Genomic DNA, 18,805 nt, shown 5'->3' with positions numbered 1-18,805 from the left:
CTCCGGCGTCAGCGTGGTAGCGTCATCACAGCGCGCTCCCGGCGCCAAAACAAACCTCCGCCGCCTACGGGGCGGGACCCGGGCGAACTCTCCGTAGGTCGGGCTACGCGGCTGACTGCGCTCTGAGTTCTGCCTGTCTGCCGAGCGAGGCCTGCGGGGCGGGGACAGTCCCTCTTTTGTGGCGGAGCAGTGGGGACATCTGTTTATTGTTCTAAGAAGTTACACTGTGAGCTGTGCGGAGGGCCTGTGTTAGAAAAACGAGTGACCTCAGGAAGTTGGGAGAGAGTTTCAAGTTTCTGATTGGGAAAAAGTGTTCTTTGAAGAGCGAGGTTAAGGACGTAGAGTGTTTCAGCGGAGATTTCTGAAAATGCCTCAATCGCCGCAAAAGACCGACTTAAATTTCAATAACAAATCTACCTATTTATTTATTTCGTTACTTGGGATTGAACCTAAGGGCGCTCGACCACTGAGCTATATTCCTAGCCCTATTTTATCATTTATTTGTTTGTTTTTTGGTTTGTTTGCTTTTGTGGTGCTGAAAATGGAACCTAGGTGTGGTCACTTGTAAACCCAGCTACTAGGGAGGCTGAGGCACAAGGGAGGCCAGTTTGGGCAATTTAGCGAGACTCTGTCTCAAAATTAAATAAAAAAGGTTTGCAGGCGGGAGCAGCGGCACACGGTACACGTCTGTAAGCTCAGCGACTGGGAGGCTGAGGCAGGAGAATCGTAAATTTGAGGCCAAACTCTGCAATTTAAAGAGGCCTGTTTCAAAAAGGGCTGGGATGGGGCTGGGGTTATGGCTCAGTGGTAGAGCACTTGTCTAGCTTGTGTGAAGCACTGGGTTCGATTCTCAGCACTACATATAAATAAGTAAAATAAAGATCCATTGACAACTAAAAAATATATATTTAAAAAAGAGCAGGGATGTAGCTCAACCACAAAGCATCCCTGGGTTCAATCCCCAGCACCAAACAAACAAACAAAAAATTGTCTCTTATCCAGTCTTTGTAGTGGCCCATGCTTGTAACCCCAGCAACTGCAGAGGCTGAGGCAGGATTACAAACTTGAGGTCAGCCTGGGCAACATAACTAGTCCCTGTCTCGAAATGAAAAATAAAAAAGGGCTGGAGATGTAGCTGTGATAGAACACCCCTGAGTTCAATCACACACACACACAATGTTTTTGAAAAGTTTAGTGGAGCACAAGGCACTAGGTTCAATCCCCAGCACCACAAAAAAAAAAAAAAAAAAAAAAAAAAAGAGTTTAGTGGGATGATTAAGGGAATGGACTTTGGTGCCAAACAAACTTGGGATCAAATCCCAGATCTGATATTCCCATGACTGTGTTTTTAGGAAAGACATCTCCTCTCAAGTTTCTTTTTCTTTTTATTTATTTATTTTGCAGTAATGGGGATTGAACCCAGGGTGTTCTACCACTGAGCTACACATCCCCAGCCCTTTTTATTTAGTTTCTAGACAGGTTGGTCTAGAATTAGTAATCCTTCTGTCTCAACTTCCTGAGTAACTGGAATTATAGGTATGTGCTACCACTTCATTTTTTTCTTATTTATGCAATGGGGCTCATAATCCCAACCTCACAAAGAATTAAAAATAATATGTAATTCCAAGGTTCATGGTACTCAAACATCTACACAACACCTCCGTTTTAAAGATATTCAGTAAATTTACAAATATTTATTAAGCCCTACAAACAGGTCCTGTTCTGGGCTCTGGGGAAGAGCAGGAGGCCCTGCAGTGAAGAAGAATATTGAGGCAAAAGGGACTGGGGTCTACGCAATCCAACCCCTGGACTCCTTTCTGAAATAAACTACTCCTCATCTCCAGAGCTACAAATGTGAAACACTATCACTGTGATGCTCTAGCCTAGGCATCTGTGCCCAGGGCCCAGTTTGCTTGGCTATCAGCCCACCCCTCTCCTCTAGCTTTGGGATAAAACACACAAAGCCCTTAAGCCTCCGGCCAGGGAGCAGATTCTTTCCACCCTCCCTCATCTCCCCCATCACTGCACTCCATGGAAGGGTAGGGACTTAGGGAGCAAAAAATCAGGGGAAAAGTAGGTCAGAGCAGAAGGATGGTAATCCCCCAGTGCTGGTCAGTGCAGCCAAGCCCCTGCTCTTGGAAGCAAGCTGCTCCTGGCCACCCACCACAACTGGCTCTGGAAGACTTTGAGAGTCTGGAAAACCAGCACCTTCCCTCCTAACAATATGCCCAAGCTGAGGAGACTGCCCCAACAAGACACATTGCCTATGTTGGGGTATTCTCAGTCCAAGCTTTTTTTGTGTGTGAGTGGTGATGGGGATTGAACCCAGGGCTTTGTGCATGCGAGGAAAGCACTCTACCAAATGAGCTATATCTCCCTCAGTTCAAGCTTTTGAAATACTTTCTGTGCTGGGCTTAGATATTCTTTCATTTCATATACTCTATGCACACTCTTTATTCCCAGCCCTAGGTTGAGTGCTAGAAACACAGCAAGAATTCCTTGTTCTTGAGGAGTCCACAGTGGGGATTTTTTTTTTTTTTTGGGGGGGGTAGTGGGGATTGAACCCAGAGTGCTTTACCACTGAGCTACACTCCCAGCCCTTTAATTTTTTTTTTCTTTTGAGACAGGGTCTCACTAAATTGCTTTGGGCCTCAATAATTAGTTAAGGCTGGCCTCAAACTTTCCATATTCTTGCTTCAACCTCTTCAACACAGTGGAAAATTCTGACCTGGACTTGACAATAATAAGCCAGTGCTATTAGTACCGAGGCAGCAGAAAGCCCAGGATCTGTGTAGACCTACAGGTGGCTTTAATTCAGGTCGAAGTCAGTGTTAGGGAGGAGAGGATACTAAACAAGAAGTAGGAATTTACCAGGAGAAAATGGAGAATGGTATTTTGGTGTTTTTAATATTTTTTAGTTGTTGATGGATCCTTATTTATTTTATTCATTTATATATGGTGCTGAGAATCCAACCCAGTGCCTCACATATGCTAGGCAATGCTCTACCACTGAGCCACAATCCCAGCCCAAGAATGATATTTTGAACAAAAAATAATAGATGCACAGACACAGAAGAATAAAAAGCCTGCTTTCTTCCTGGAAAATTCTAGTGGTCAAAGGGGATAAATCTGCGCCCCCTGTACTTTCCCCTTCAGGTGATGTGAGAAGATGGACAAGGTCTTGTTGATGAAAGTGGGGATAGAAGTCCAGATAAAAAACGTAGAGTCAGGGCAGAGAAAGGGAGATAAAGCATCTGAGTTAGTCATATGAATGTTTAGGAAACATGAATGATGTAGAGTTTCTATATACCTGGGTAGAGGTCTCTAGAGACACCTGTTGCCTAAGCAAGGATCTCATCAGGCCTGACTGTCCTGAAGGGTGACACCCTTTCAGCATAAACTTCAGTGTAGGCCTGGCCTGCAAAACTCTCTTGCTTCCTCCTTCCCAAATGATTGCTTTGGATGTCTCTTGTAAAGTCTTTTCCATGTCAGCCCACCTTTCCTGCACCACTTTTAGGTCTGACATCCCATGTCCTGTCACGCCCTTGAGAGTGCTGTGTCCTCTCTGAAGCTTCTTCTGTCCTGAAGGACTGGATAGGTAGACAACTCCTCTGTGTTACTACAGAGTGGGTTGTAGGAGTGGACAAAACTGGTTTATATAGGGCGTTACAGACAAGGGGTAGGAACACAGTCATCAGATTTTCATTCAGGAAGTAGAGAATAAGCCAGATGTGATGGCTTATATCTGTAATTCCAGCTACTGGGGAAGTTGAGGCAGGAGGATTGCAAGTTTGAAGCCAGCCTCAATAACCCCTAATCTCAAAGAAAAATTTAAAAGGATGGGAATATAGAATATAGAATGCCCCTGGGTTCAATCTTCAATACAGAAAAAAATAAATAGATGAACAAAAAATTTAAAAAGACTGGGGATGTAGCTTAGAGGTAGTGTGCTTGTTTAGCTTGTACAAAGCCCTGGGTTCAACACTCAGTACCTCAAGAAAAAAAGAAGATGACTATGACAAGAAAGTAAAGTGGAGGTGATAATAGAAGCAAGTGAGGAGGCCAAGGCAGTGCCCACAGAAGCCTTGGGGTGATATCTTGAAATCAGGTTCCCTCTCTCTGAGGTCTCCGCCAGTTTCTGCCCATGCTGAGTCTCACCTTCCTTTCCACCAGGATGAATAGGGGCTCTGCACACATGCACACCTCTTCTGAAAGAACAGGCTTGTGGAGAGTAAAAGCCAGAGATCCCTCATTATAAACCCAGTTTCTGTAGCTTCAGATTTTCTCAAGAATTTGAACGTGGACTAAGACAGGGGATCCCCACTTTTTGGGACAAGCCCCCCTTCCAAAGGACTATTACCCTTGGAGGAGGAGGGGAACTGAGCACAGAGCCTAAGCAATTTTGAACCTGAGTAATAGTTCAACAGAGGGAGGAGGATCAGATAGGATCAGGAGCTTGGAAGCTGAAAGGAGCCTGGGCAGCTGGGGTGAGGCCAAGGGCAAACACCACCTCACCCGTTCCCAAAGGGACAGAATAGAAGGGGTATGCAGGATTAGAAGTGTGGATCTTAGAACTTTGGTCTGCCAGACCTCATCTGGTCCCCCACCGAGCAAGCCCCAAAAGGCAGAGAACAACCTTGCATTCCGGCAGATCTCAACCAGAACTCTTGAGATTAGTGTAATGGAAAGCTCTGCGTTGGGGGAAATGTATGTTCCTAAGGAGTCCCCTGTGGCAGCCTTTGGCCAAGCCCATCCTGTGCTGGGGATCAGTTTCTGGGGCCTCCTTTCCCAATCAAGTGAGTCGCAGCTGCGAGAAAGGAAGGAGCTTAGTGCAAATATAAATACCTTTAATGAAAGCCGTGCGCGCTCTGCAGAGCCCAGACGGCGACTGCCGGCGCAGGGTTGGAGGCGTGGGCGCTGCTACTTGACCCGACTGACTAGGCCAGAGGCCCCAGGAGGTAGGCAAGCACCAGAACAGCAACCAGCAGCAGGGGCGCAGGGGCCCCAGCGGGTGAAGCTGCTGTAGCCTGTAGTGTTTCTTGGTTGGTCTCCGGGCCAGTGCCGCGTTCCCAGACCCGCACCGGGGCACCACACAATGTATGCAAGTTATCCGGATGTGGGGCCCGGCGAGCTTCTTGCTGCAGAGACTCCCACACAGCAGCCGCCTCCTCTGGGCAGCCTGACAGGACCCGAGAGGCGCAGGCATGGAAGTCATTCCAGGACCTGTTAGGAAATGGGATTGAGGGGTTAGGTTGGGGTGGGGCTTTGGAATGGGAAGGAAGTTTAGCTCCAAGGGTGGCGCGGATAGGGCTATGCCTCCCACCTGCCCTCTGCCTCCCACCTGCCCTCTGCCTCCCACCTGCTGGTACCTGCAGACAGTCTCCAGCTCGCCTCCGCGGCCCATGCTGTCCCCCAAGCGGATGAGACACTCGGCAAAGCCCTGGTATATGGTGTCACAGCGGTTTGGAGCCTCTGTGGCTGCTGCTAGTAGGGGTAAAAGGACTGGGGAGAGGGGGTGAAGAATGGTTGACAGAATAAGCCGGGCCATTCCCCACCCCCCACCCCCAGGGGCTTGTTTACCTTGGGAGTGCTCTAGGGACATGACTCAGCGTGAAAAGAGCACCCCTGGGAGCTGAGGGGCATGTCTAGGGATCACCTGCCTTTAAGGCAGGACCTAGACCAAGATGCAGAAGCAGGAACTGTGTGTCCCAGAAGTGGGTTCCTCCTGAGCTCTTGGGGATCTAGGTGAAGTGAAGATGGTTTAAGGGAAGAAGTCAGGAGAGAATGGAGGGATTGGGGCTAGAGGCAGGTGGGGCACTATCTCTGCATCCTTCATAAGCTTCGCATGACCCTCCCACCTCACACCAAAGATAAGTGTTTTAGATGAGATTGGGCAACATAGCCAGGGATAGGGATCCAGGCCAGACCCTCAGAGAACTTCAGGAATCCCAAGGCTAGTCTAGGAGTCCTGCCAGAGGTAATGGGTTCCCTTTATCAGAAGAGGAACTTCAGAATTTCAAGGTCCTTCCCCCACAGCTGGGGCTCAATTTGTTTCTCACTTTTCATCATGAAACCATTCACACTTTCCTGGGGCCCTCAGAACACCTATCCACCCTGGCGCCTGGCACTAGAAAAGCAGCACTCCCGGCTCCCACACTCTATACCCAGCCTGATGGGAGACAAGCAAGAGGGTTTGCGGCCTGGTCTGGGTCCAGGCTCCCGCACTCACCGAGTGGCAGCAAAAGCAACAGCTTCAGGACACCGGGCGGCCGCTGATAGCAGCGGCGGTAGCAGCAGCAGCAGCAGCAGCAGCAGCAGCGCATGGTCCCTGGCTGAGAGCCTAGTGCGGGAGCTAGCAGCTTGGAGTGCAGCCGACCGGCCCAGCCCACGGAGGGAGGGACCATGATTGGATGGAAGCTAGGAATGGGCAGAGCTCGAAGCAGGCTGTTGGCTCCGCCCCCAGCGCCCAGATTGGCAGAAGGGTGAAGAGGTGCCCCCAGAGAGCCGACATGCCCTGAGAGGCCCAGGTTCCTGCTGAGATGGTCTGAGGACCCTTGCCCTGGGAGTTGGAGGGGAGCTCTGAGAAGGCAGTGGAGTTGATGAGAACAGATGTCCAGGCCCCAGGGATGGGCTGACTTAGATCTCCCCAGAGGGAGAAAGGGCAGTCATCAGTCTCACTAAAGACACACCAAAACCACACACATAAGGTTTTATTCCAAAAGCATTTAATTGAATTTCTCAGTGTTTTTCAAAAACAAAAAGATCCAAATCAGAGGTAAAAAGGAACATGGAAAATTCAACTCAAGTGGTGTCACGAACTTGGGGTCATCTCTAGGAATGGCAGAACCCAAGAAGGCACAATACCTGCCCTGGGCCCAGCCTTACCCTACCGATTACCACAATCTGTAGACCACGGCCAGAATACCCTGCATCCCCAATCCCCAAATACTAGAGGTGGAGGCCTGAGCAAGTAAATAGCAGATGTGATCCCAATCTTGGCCGACGCCTGTCTACTGGTCTTCAGTGCCACCCACCCCTACACAAGGCAGGCTTAGCTGCTAAGGGAGGCTGGGGGTAACAAGGCCATGCAGCATTAGGCTAAGACGCCGGGCTGCTTTGCCCAGTGAGTTGTGTGGCTCAGCCTGCAGAAACTGAAATAGCTTCTGGCGCACTTGAGCCATGACGGAGCCCATGTGGTCTCGAGTGATGGGATCACTGTGGTCCAGGTGCATCACAGCCTCTTCCAGGTAGCTGAGAATGGGGGGAAAAGCACAGGCTACAGGTGGGTGCCAATAGATAGGAGTGCCCCCTGGTGGCACTGAAGCCCAGAGGGACAGATGATAAGGGAAGTCTAAACCTTTCAATGAATGAGGATGGGGGAAATGAGTGGAGAAAATTAGGGAAGGGAATCAGGCATGAGTGGGTGTTTCTGCTTCCCTTCTCACCCCCACTATCAGCTTATCTCCTACTCTCTTACTGCACATACTCACCTGAGTTTGAGGTCAGTTCTAGTGCCAAGGTCAGATGCCAGCTGCTGGATGAGGGAAAGGAGCACAGGCTGGGAGAGTGGGCAAGGCGGTTGCCCAAAAACCTGGGCTGGGTCCACCGTTTCACACACATACAGCACCAGGTTCAGGTCAGCAGCTGTCAGCGCCTGGGGGCAGCAGCATTTATGGCTAGTATTAGGATAGAATGCCTGCTTGTCTGTGGTGTGTGGCCTGGGGGAGGAGAACCACAGAGTTGGGTGCTAAGGGCTCCAGAGGAGGATACTCAGGGACCCAGAGAACTGGAGGGCTGTATTTTACCCTATCAATAAAAAGATTAGAAAGAAAGTTTCCTGAGAAAGGGCTGGGGTTGTGGCTCAGTGGTAGCATGCTTGCCTAGCATGCGTGAGGCACTGGGTTCAATTCTCAGCTCCACATACAAATAAATAAAATAAAGGTCCATCAACAACTAAAAAATATTAAAAAAAAAAAAAAGAAAGGTTCCTTAGAAGAATGGTCATAAGGCAAGGTGAGCTGAGATAGGAAAAAAGGGATCCTGAACAAAAGAATGGCACAGGCAATGGCTTGGAGGTCAAAGAGAATAAAAAAGTCTGTCAGACAGCCCACAGCTTGGTGGAGGGAATGGAATGTGTGGTGTGTAGGTCTTGTCAGAAGATACCTGAACCTTACTAGGGCCAAATGCTGTCATACCTGCTGGAAGGCCTGATTGAGGTGGCCCTGCTGCAAGAGCTGCAAAATATGGGCTTGCTGGGCCTGGCAGTCGATGTGGGCAGAGGGGACAGGTGTGCCAGCAGCTGAACGCATGGCCTGCATGATACTGGAGGTGACGGCAGCCTGCTGTTCCTTGAGAGCCACACTCACCTCACCCTTAACAATGCGCTGTACCTGTGCTAAAATTGACTCCTGCAGGCTGAAAAGGGAAGGGAGACAGAGGTGGACAGGAAGCAAAGTCTGGCCAATCCCAAACACCCCACCTTGCCCAAAGCCCTGCCTACATACCTGCCCACAGCCACATGCAGCTGGTGTTGTACTTCAGCCCGAACACTGCTAGATACAGTGGCTGCCATTTGCTCAGTGGCAGTCTGCAGTGTGCTGACCAGGCCCCGAAGCTGGGCAAGCACAGGCTCTCTGGCCTCCTGTTCCCGTGCCTTCCGGCTCTTCATGTGGCTCTCTAGCTGTTGCAAGTCTGAGAGGCGACCATGGGGATCATAAGAGAGATGAAGAGTGAATAGTCAGCCCCTCCTACACTGGGTTATACAACCCCACTTACATTCCTGTGTGCCCAGCCGGAAGCTATCATTGATTTGCTGGAACATGGCCTGGCAGCTCTTTTCAAAGGCAGGCAGCACCACGCTCTGGAAGGCTTCACGGTAGGCAGCCTGCATTGGCCCCTGTAATGTGTCTGCAGCTGCTCGGGCGATAGCATCTGTCAAATTCTGAGGTACAGGGAGAGGCCAAATTGAAAGCCTGAGCCCAACCTGGTCGGAACTAGCCACCACCCCAATCTTGGGCCCTATAGCACCTTGGACTTAAGTAGCTTAGAGATGTTCTCTTTCATGCTGCCCTCTACAGCTGTGAGCTTGGTAGCCACTGAATTGCTCAGTTGGCCTGCTACAGGCTCTAGACTTCTGGAGACACCTGGGGCAGGGGAAGAAGAGAAAGGTGGAATCAGGAGATTAAGTCTGACAGGTTCACCTATTCCCACTGGCCCACCCAAAAGAAATCTTCAAGCAAAACTTACATGGAGGAACTGTTTTTTTAATCTCATCTCGTATGCTACGTTCCAACCGCCCAGCCACAGCAGAAGATAGTGCTTGGGACAGCTGTTGTGTCAGCTGCTCCTGCAGTTGCCCACCCCGCTGCTGCCCCTCAGCCAGTGCCCTCTCTAGACGCCGTTCTGCACTGTAGCTAAGGAACAATCCCAGAGCATATCCCTTCCCAAGCTAAGAAGGCTACCCCTCCTCTAAACCATGCTGTGCCATCACCCTCAAGGATACGTTCCTGCTCATGCCGGGTCTCAAGGGCACGTTCTACATGGCCTGTGACAGTGTTCTGCAGGCCTTCGAGTTGGGCACACAGACGCTGCAGCAGCTCTTCTTGGCTGTGACGCAGCTCTACCAATTCTCTCTGCTGCTGCCAAATTAGTGCTGGCCAGTCTTCAGGAGGCTCTGCCACCTGCCAGTATCACTGAGAATCACATGATGCCTGCCCCACCTATCCCTACCCACCAGACCAGGGAAATAGCCCAGAGCCTTTAAAGGATGGGTTCCAATGGGTAGGAAGAGCTCCTTCACTTACCTGGTGCTCTGTGAGCCGGGATCCCATGGCTGAATCCCTGCCATAGGCAAGAAGTACCTCAGGCCACATCAGGCAGCCTAGAGACCACCCCTCTCCCTGGCCCAAGGACTCTTCTTACCCATCATCCTTCTTGCTTTTTCTCTTGATCTTGGGTGAGGTCCGAGGGGATCCCTTGGTCTTCCAGTCCTTGGCAGGCAGGCGGGGAGTGGGAATTTTGGTGCCAAAGCCTCCTGAGGCAGCAGCAAGACTGGCTACCTCATCATCATGGTCACTGTGGGAAGGGGAAGGAGGGGGTAAGCACCTATCCACCTGCTAGTTCTCCCTTGTTGGAAGAATGGTACAGGGTGACTCCCACCTTTGTTCAGCACTGGTGTCCTGGCTATCATGTTGCTGTAGCAGGTGATAAGGTGGTCGGTGGAAGGCCAAGCTTTTATGCTTTTCCTGGAGACCATTTCTGGGGCTGAAGGGACAGGTGGACTCAGCAGTGGACGATTCTTCCTGAGGTCCCTCCCACCAACATACTTTCTCTCTTCTAGCTCCTCACCTCTCTGCCAGGGTACTACAGGTCTCCCGAGTAATGTCAGGTGCCGTAGGCCAGACCTGACTGTCAGCAGGAGCAGCCTCCTGAGTCAAGGCTGCTTCCAGGAGTGAGGGGGTACTATGTCGATCCCCATCCCCAGGGCCTCCATCCAGGCCAAGTTGGGGGCCAAGCTCGGGTCCTGGCCGGGGCCGTGGGGATAGTAGGTGTAGTGCTGAGGCAGCTGAGGCCATACTGTCTGGCTCAAGGCCCTCAGAAGCCGAGGAGCCAAAGCCACGTGACAGGGCCTCAGATGCGATCTCAGGAATATCCTGGGACAGGGCAGTAGAAGCTGAGGAGATAACATCAGGGGAGCGGGTACGACTGGGGGAGGCCTGGGGTAGCCCCAAAGGCTCCACTTCCTGTAACTCCAGGGACAGTGCAGAGGCAGTAGCAGATACCTGAAGTGAGTAAAAAATGTGGGTTTAAGTGAAAGGAGGTAGGGGACCACAGTCAGGAGGCACTGGAATCAGTAGTGATGAGATGGGACAGCTAGGAAGGGAGATGCAGGTCAAAAACAGGGCTACAGCCCAAGAAAGGAAGTGGGGATGGAGAAACTGAGAAGATAGCCTCCAGGGAACATGGAAGACTGATCTGACCCCGGAGGGAGCATCTGAGACAGAACAAGTCAGCAAAGAAAGAGTGCAGGAAGAGGCTGCCAACTTCCCCTGCAGCCAACCACCAGTTACCCAGCACTTCACATACATGCACACACACCTGCCCGGGCCCTTTGGGAGTCAATTTATCGCCTGGGCCTGGGAGCAGGCTGGGCAAGAGGCTGCGTGGGCTTGCCTGCAGGCTGCTGCTATTGCTCATTGTCAGACTGCCATCCAGCTGCAATTTGGGGCTCAAGGTCAACTCTTCAGGTGGCCTGGTGGTGGGAAGGCCAAGGTATCAGCAGTCAGAGCTTGGCATCACCTGGCACTAGCCCCTACCATTCCCCAACTCTGACCTTTACCTCACCTGGGCAAGGAGGGATCCACAGCTGAGGTGCTACTCACAGCAGACACAGCTGTAAGAGAGCTGCTGCTGCTGCTACTACTGCTGCTGCTACTGCTGCTATTGCTGCTGCTGCTGCTGCTGCTGGGGGATGCAGTGATCTGAAGAGATGCAGAGAATAAGCACTATGGCCTGAGTGGGGCATTCCCACTCCCCCTACTTAAGGGAGCTACCTGCTGCAAGGAGGCAGTGGGTGTCATAAAGGCATCAGGTGTCATCAACTTGGGTTTGGTTTCACTGCTCAGGGTGAGGAAGTCAGCAGGTGCAGGCAGCTCCACAATGCGTCGGAGGTCAGGCTGGGAGCCGTGAGTGGTTGATCCCAGGCCCTCAGAGCCCAGTTCAGGCCGAGACTCTCCAAAGGCTGTGGGGAAAGCTGCCACTTGAGTCAGATCTCACACCACTGTCAGTCCAACCTGTTTCTTTCACTTCTAACTCACCAAAGTCCTCATGGGCAGTGTGAGTGGGGAGTGGGGCCACCACATCAGGGTTCAGCTGTGGCTGGAAACGGATCTGTACATCTTGCAAGGCCCTGCAAGAAAAGGGCGTGGGGGAGAACAGAGTGCTCAAAGGGGCCAAGGTCAGTGGAATGGGGAGGAACACAGGCAGGGCCTGGATGGGACTTCCTGACACACTCACTTAGTATGCACACAAAAGAGCTTGATGAGTACGCCAGCTGCAGACTCCATGGTACCAGCTCCATGAGAACCCTCTAAAAGGACAGATTGGATACCTTAAGCTTCTAGCCAGCTCTGCACCTCAGTACCACCCCACACACCAATACCAGGCCTGACTCTGGAGCAGCTCACCAGCCCCCAGGCTATCATTTTCCTCCTCAGCAGGCAGCACTTCAGTGTGCCGCAACCGGCAACGACTCACAACCTGGATGCCAAAGCTCAGCACAGGGTGGGTAAGCAGGAACTCTGAAATGGAGCTGAAGCAGGCACGGCCTTCCTCCTGGTTCTGCAGCAGCTCCATCACATATAGGACCTGCATGGGTGCCACATTCCAAACTCAGCTTTAGAAACTATGAGTCCCTTCAGTCCTTCCCAGTGATACTGGCTCTGCCCAGAGTGCTCCCATGACAGCCTACCTTTCGTTGTACATCACTGAGAATTAAGTATTCTGCTGAGAGGTCTAAGCAAACTTTGAGACTGGGGGGCACACTCACTGAGCTGAAGATATCTGGGGAGAAGCTAGGAAGCCAACAAACAGGCTAGGTAAGACTGAGAATTCACAGAAGGCACATTCCCACCCTGCCACCTCTGCCTGCTCCCCGCCAAAGTCCTGCTTACCGAATGGTCTGTAGGCAGGTCCAGGACACTGTGCACCACATCTTCAACTCCCGATTCTGGTCAGCACCAGTAATGAGGAACCTCCAGAATGGGACCCTACAAACCCACAAAGCACAAGTGGTTGGTAGGTCTCCAGCTGGGTGGGAGTCCATGGTCTAGCCCACCACATGCTTATATCCCACTCACTCACTCAGGGTCCTGTTTCTTATGATTGTCACAGAATAGGAGGCAGGAGAGGGGCCGCCCATCATGAGGCTTCCACTCATGTAGACACCTGAAGGCAGGCAGATGAGGGACCTGAATGAGTGATTTGTTCCTGTTCCTGAGGCAAAGGGGGTCCTGGTCCCTCAGGCTTTGCCTTACCGTGGCTCATCCTGCCCCTCAATGTAGATCTGCCAGAACTTGACATAGCCATCATGACTTGCAGTAGCTAGGACAGTCCCGTCAGGAGAGAGGGCTCCTTCACTTAGACACTGGGAAGAAGCCAAAGGGCTTTGCTATCTGACCAAGGTGGAAACGAGACCCTCCCAAAAGAAGATGGTAGGAAACTGGATTGACCCCTGTGGATTCACATGTTTTGTGACTGACTGAATGGGGGGCGCTACAGAGAAGTCCAGACCTGCAGGGTACAACTAGGTTAAGAATGAAGTTCCATAGGTAAGAACTACTTTATGCTAAGTCCCCATGGGCATAGTGCTGGTAAAGCTATCTGGACAGCTGTGAATACGGGAAATAGATGAGGAGAATGTGGAAGAGAAGGAGGACAAGGAAGCAATCAGCTGTAAGCCTACCGTGCTGTGGCCTTTTACCACAATGAACCCCTGCTTGATTTGACTGACATCAACAGGCCACATGCTATGGCTGGAGCGGAGCATGTCCAGGTCCCACACCTCAGCCTGGAGGTACAAGGAGGTGAATGTTCAACCCATTCATATAATATGGCTGCTTTCACCTTCTCCACCATGTCTGACCCCCTCACCCGGTCTTCATGCAGCAGGGCCACTGTTGGGCTACTCTCCTCACAGCAGTCCTCACTTTCCTCAGGAATAAAGGGGCACCAGATGATCCTTCGGAAGTGGTTCAGTGGCGTGCCCTCTGGCTGCCGGATATGGACCAAGATCTCTTCTCTGAGCAGGGTGTTAAGGGCTAGACACATGGATGATTAAATATGCCTGGCAACCCCCACTTTGCCCACTCTTCGTCAGCCTCCATGCCTGGGAATGGATACTGAATTTTGCTGTTAACCAGAGCCAAGCGCCACACAAACAGGTTGCCTGCCTCATCCAGGCAAGCCAGCTGTGGAGAGTTGAGGTGTGCAAAGGCCAGATCAGCCACACTGCCTGTGAAGCCCTTAAGTAGGGTCCGCTCTGAAGTGCTGACACTGATCACTCGCACCATTGCTGAGCCATTGTTGGCAGCTGTAATCAAGAGAGCAGGGGGCCATGAGCAAACATCTAGGCCTAGGCAACAAATAGTACAGAAATTCTGCCCTTGCCTGCCTCACTGCCACCATCTCAAGCTTGGCTTTCCTACCCAGCTCCACCAGGCCTGACAGAGGTTAGGGCAGTCCAGAGAAGCCTCCCAATGTATCCTAAGGTCTGAGTGGTCCCAAATTGGAGCTTCCAGCAGAATACTTCCTACAACCCAGAGCCCCTACTCACCACGAATGGCATAGGCTAAGAAAGAGTTGGACACAGCAATTAGGTTGCCATAGTAGTACTTCTGCTCCCAGTCGTACTTGGCAACAGGCTGGATTTTCACCTGAAAACCCAGAGTGAGGAAAAGTCAAAGAAACTGAGGGCTGAAGCAACTCTGAGCCTCAGCAATCTCAACAACTCTGGGGATGGAGAGGACACAGATGAAGACCCAGTCATTCACAGAAATCTCTTGAGCCAGATTCCCACAGAGGTTTGACAGCAAAGCCTGGCTCCCTGAAATAGAGGCATGCTGTTTGTCAGGGTGGTACCCACAGGAACTGGACTCATGGGAGAGAAGGGAGAGGCTGGGTGTGTCTCCATACATTATATGTGCCACAGTATCCTGGTACCTACCTTGTTGCTCCCCCGTGCCTTGCTTGAAATGCTGGAGTCACTGCTGGCCACAATCTCTACCTCCTTGGCCAAAATCCCAATGCAGGTGGAGCTGTCATCTCCAGAAAGGCAGCTGGAGAGAGGGGTGCACAAACTTTGTTTTATTCACCCAAAAGCTTAATGGTAGGGTTACGTATGTCTGGTATACCTTAACGGCAAGATTAGAAAAGGAGAAGACACAGCCACCTGGTAAAGATTTCTAGTCCCAGATGACCAGCTTTGCCTGGTCCATTGTTCTCAGACCCACAGCTTCCCTTGCTCACCTCCCTCCTTGGGAATGAGCCTACTTCCATTCTATACTGGGCACCCAGGTAAAGCCCTTAGCTTGTGTCCTCACCTCTCAACCTAGGAGATGAGAGTTCAATGTGGTTGAGTGCTCTGTCCCAGGTCATCCAGAGCAGGAGCAGCAGAGGCTGCTGGCACCTCTTGCCCTCATTTAGCAGACGCCCCCAAAGTACCATCAGCACATTTGCCATCTCCCAGCTACTTACATGACCTGTTTCTCTTGCAGGTTAATGGGTGGTATGATCCGCAGACCAGGCTTACTTGTTGAGGTACCATCACCTGAGCAGAGGGGGTCTGGTACCAGGAGCCCATTGAGGTCTCCATTATAGGCACTAGATGACCGCTGGCTCTCTGCACTGGGGCCTGGGGAAAGAGAGACACCCTGATAAGGTTGTTACACATTCCCACTAGCCCCTCTTACAATAGAACTTCCTTCTGGACCATGAGGTGCTCTAGGAAAAAAACTGAACATAGTATGTCCATGGGGAGGAGGGCCCTTTGTTTATATTTCATTCTATAAATGCTGATATAAGAACCAAGGATGAACATGAGGTTCTTCCACCTGGAGGAGGGATACATGCCATTAAAGATCCTCTGATGGGGCTGAAGGTATAGCTCAGTAGTAGAGTGCCTATCTAGCATGTGTGAAGCCAGATAATATCACATCGGGGTCAGCCTAGGTGTTCCAAGAGGAACACTTGAGAGAGAGCATGGCAAAGGCCACCTGGTAAAGATTTCTAGTCCCAGATGACCAGCTTTGCCTGGTCCATTGTTCTCAGATCCACAGCTTCCCTTGCTCACCTCCCTCCTTGGGAATGAGCCTACTTCCATTCTATACTGGGCACCCAGGTAAAGCCCTTAGCTTGTGTCCTCACCTCTCAACCTAGGAGATGAGAGTTCAATGTGGTTGGGGCGCCTCGGTTCAAAGAAGGGACCTCACCTTCACTATTATAATCACTATAATCACAACAAAAGAAAAGCAGGAAAATGGAGGGAAACCAAGGCTGCAGAGGCCTCAGGTATGACACTGAGATGGCTTAGACTCTCCCTGTGGACAGTGAGAACCACAATTTTTTTTTTCTTCTTTTTCAGAAGTGCTGGGAATAGAACCCAGGGCCTTGTACATGCTAGGCCAGTACTCTACTACTAAGTTACATTCCCAACCCCACAAAAGAATTTTAAAGGAAAAGGTGATATGGTCAGCTTCGGCCAGTAGGTTGGTTGCTTTAAGGCAGCATACAAACTAAGAATCTGGTGACAGATAAACCAGGGCCTATTACCAAAGCAGTGGCAGGGTTTGGAGATAAAGGCTCCTAAGGCCTGAATAAATGTGGCAGTAAGAAAGCAAGGGTCCTGTCCCAAACAGAAATCGCTCTGAAGTCATCTCAGACAGGTAAACTCTGGGGAAATGTACACGAAGGAGCTGAACAAAAAGGAGATAAACTATAGGGTGAAGCATGGTGTTAGGAAAGACAACATCTTAACTGTTTGCACTGGCTGGTTTTTGAGCACTCTCACTGGCTCATACACCACTGCCAAAACTCCCAGGAAGCAAGGAACATAGCAAATTTCCAGTTACAAGACCGTATGAGGTATGACTTGGTCCTTCGTGGGGGGGAGACAAGCAAGAACTACTTGGCAAATGAAAATCAAGTGCCAATCAATAAACAATGGAGTTAGGAGGAAAGCCTCCAGGTCACTTCACAAGATTCAGAGCCACCATAGCTGCTCAGGGAAAAGGTGATCACTCTCCCTTTCAGGAAGCCTACCATGAAGATAAACTGGAGGCTCAGGCTGTATGTGGTTGGTCATGCCAAGCTCTACCAAATCTCTGTGGAGTGTAGTCTGCTCAGCAGATGATATGGGCATTTGAGGCACAAGCTACACTCATGAGGAAAGGGAGCACACAAAGTATGTGTCAAAGGGCCCAATGGTCTCAGGCAGCAAATAGATTTCAGCAGAGTATGAGTTACCTAAACCCACCTGGAGCTAACCACCAGTGCCTGCTTCCAGAAGCAGCCAGACTAGGCCATCCAGAAAGTATAAACACCAATTCTCAATGTGGCCTCCGCACACCCATACCACCATCTCAAGCCAATCCTTTAACCACTACAACTTTTTGTAACATGTGGCATCTAAAAAGGTGCCTTGGGTGCCTTTCCTGATACCCAAGATCCGTCCTTATTATGAGACCTAGCCTAAACAGTCTCCTCTCTCAGATCTGCCCTCTGCATCTCCAGCTCCATTCTCCCTCCACCCTATTTCCATAACAGTATTCTTTTACAATGACAACATTTTATTGCAACCCTGTTAGCTCTGTTCGGGGGCTCTTGGCAAGCAAGAGAGCTTCAGAAGTATCACTAGTGATATTTAAATGAACTGGAACAAGCTAGGCTTGCAGATGTTTGAAACCTAATCCAATCAAGGTTGTGCAATCTGTGATTTGCCTTCATCACAGAAAGAACACGGAATTGGGGCTGGCCACCTTCCTCCAAAAAACAGATTTCAGAGCAACAGCAGGCCTAGAGTCGCATTCCAGAGGGAAGAGCAAGTTGTAGAGAATGACCAGAGGTTCTTCAGCACAGCGCTTAACTGTAGGCCTCTGATCCACCGCGAAAGGCTAGGGGCGCTGGGCCAGTACCAAGAATACCAGTCTTTGTGGCCAGGAAACCAGAGGGGCGCCTCGGTTCAAAGAAGGGAGCTCACCTTCAGCTGAGACTCTCAAGGATGAGACGGGATATCTGGCGTCAGGATGGGGAGGGGTCATACCCAGGGGTCTGCACCAGTCGCCCAGTACGCTTAGGGATTTTGACTTGGTCTGCCCTCACCGGCCTAAAGGACCTAGAGGAACTGCGGGCTCTGAGAATGGTTCAGATCCACGCCACCTACTCCCCTGCTTGCGGAGGGCCAACCCGCGCTATCCCCGCTCACCCCCCGCGGGCCGGTCCAGCTTGAGGATGTCCCGCAGGTGCTGCGTGGCGTCCTCGATGTCGATGCTCGCGCAAGAGGCCATGGGCCCAGCCGCAGGCGCTCCGCCCGGACGGCGTTCGTTCCGCTGCCGCCGCGCACCGCCCAGCCTCGCCCAGCCCCGATGGGGCAGAGAGCTGGGCGCCGGTAACCACGCTCAGTCCACCCGCAGCTCCTAAACCGCCGCCCGTGCAGCGTCCAGAGCCCCGCCAACCTCACCAACCGCCTCCACTTCCGGCCCCGAAAAGCCCCCGCTCCCGGAACCTGCGAGGACGAAAGAAGAAAGGTTCCGGGGTAGGGGCGAATGCCTAGCTTCTACAGAAACCTATCACCCTTTGCAACCTCCACCCAGTGCCAGTGAGGTCGGAGTTCTGTTAGACTGAAGAGCAGCAAAAATCCACGTACAGTTACCAGGCTGGTAGCCCTACTCGTCCAAGGACACCCTGGGACGAGTCTACTTCCTGTCTGCTCTAAATGAAGTCTAGATAGACCTAGGACAGGATTAACTCCACCGCGTAGGGTGGAGCTCCTCAGGCCCCCAGGAGAAACTGAATTGACAGAGGCCTGTGTCCCCTTTGGGAAATGGGTTGGAATAACCCAAGGCCCGAGGGGACCCACGAGGTCATTAAGTCCAGGAATTACAAGGGCAGGGGAGATAGTCCCACCATAAAGGTCATTGTTTCCTACTGTCCCCCAGCATCCCTTGTCCCAAGGGGCTTCCTCTCCGGTTAGAAAGAAAGAAACCATAGTTTACAAACACCTCTTTATTGCAGACATTTCAGGTACAGATAC

General features: G+C 51.3%; 2 protein-coding genes across 3 annotated transcripts; both read right to left on the bottom strand.

Annotated features, from left to right (window-relative positions):
- Positions 1–4,845: 4,845 nt before the first annotated feature.
- Positions 4,846–6,617, bottom strand: Nrn1l (neuritin 1 like). The gene is made up of 3 exons (XM_027953977.3): positions 6,230–6,617; positions 5,370–5,502; positions 4,846–5,223 (listed from the first exon to the last, which is right to left on the bottom strand). The coding sequence occupies exons 1-3, from the start codon at positions 6,402–6,404 to the stop codon at positions 4,938–4,940; spliced, it is 594 nt and encodes a 197-aa protein (XP_027809778.2). The 5' UTR covers positions 6,405–6,617; the 3' UTR covers positions 4,846–4,937.
- Positions 6,618–6,703: 86 nt separating this feature from the next.
- Positions 6,704–18,245, bottom strand: Edc4 (enhancer of mRNA decapping 4). Of its 2 annotated transcripts, none has more exons than XM_027953973.2 (29): positions 17,978–18,245; positions 15,253–15,409; positions 14,723–14,834; positions 14,333–14,432; positions 13,900–14,089; positions 13,651–13,798; positions 13,463–13,567; positions 13,035–13,144; positions 12,862–12,945; positions 12,672–12,767; positions 12,470–12,572; positions 12,186–12,366; positions 12,016–12,088; positions 11,817–11,908; positions 11,553–11,740; positions 11,344–11,480; positions 11,098–11,251; positions 10,348–10,781; positions 10,159–10,263; positions 9,922–10,074; positions 9,804–9,840; positions 9,503–9,680; positions 9,247–9,402; positions 9,028–9,143; positions 8,776–8,941; positions 8,505–8,691; positions 8,196–8,415; positions 7,491–7,654; positions 6,704–7,251 (listed from the first exon to the last, which is right to left on the bottom strand). In XM_027953973.2, the coding sequence occupies exons 1-29, from the start codon at positions 18,057–18,059 to the stop codon at positions 7,059–7,061; spliced, it is 4,221 nt and encodes a 1,406-aa protein (XP_027809774.2). In that variant the 5' UTR covers positions 18,060–18,245; the 3' UTR covers positions 6,704–7,058. The 2 variants fall into 2 exon arrangements, with proteins under 2 accessions (XP_027809774.2, XP_071461167.1); XM_071605066.1 differs by having other exon boundaries at positions 11,173–11,251.
- Between the last annotated feature and the right edge of the window lie 560 nt (positions 18,246–18,805).

This window comes from Marmota flaviventris, chromosome 18, assembly GCF_047511675.1.
Source record: "Marmota flaviventris isolate mMarFla1 chromosome 18, mMarFla1.hap1, whole genome shotgun sequence".
NCBI lineage: Eukaryota > Metazoa > Chordata > Mammalia > Rodentia > Sciuridae > Marmota > Marmota flaviventris.
Note: the sequence above shows the minus strand (reverse complement) of the source record. Positions and strands in the feature narration are given on the sequence as shown.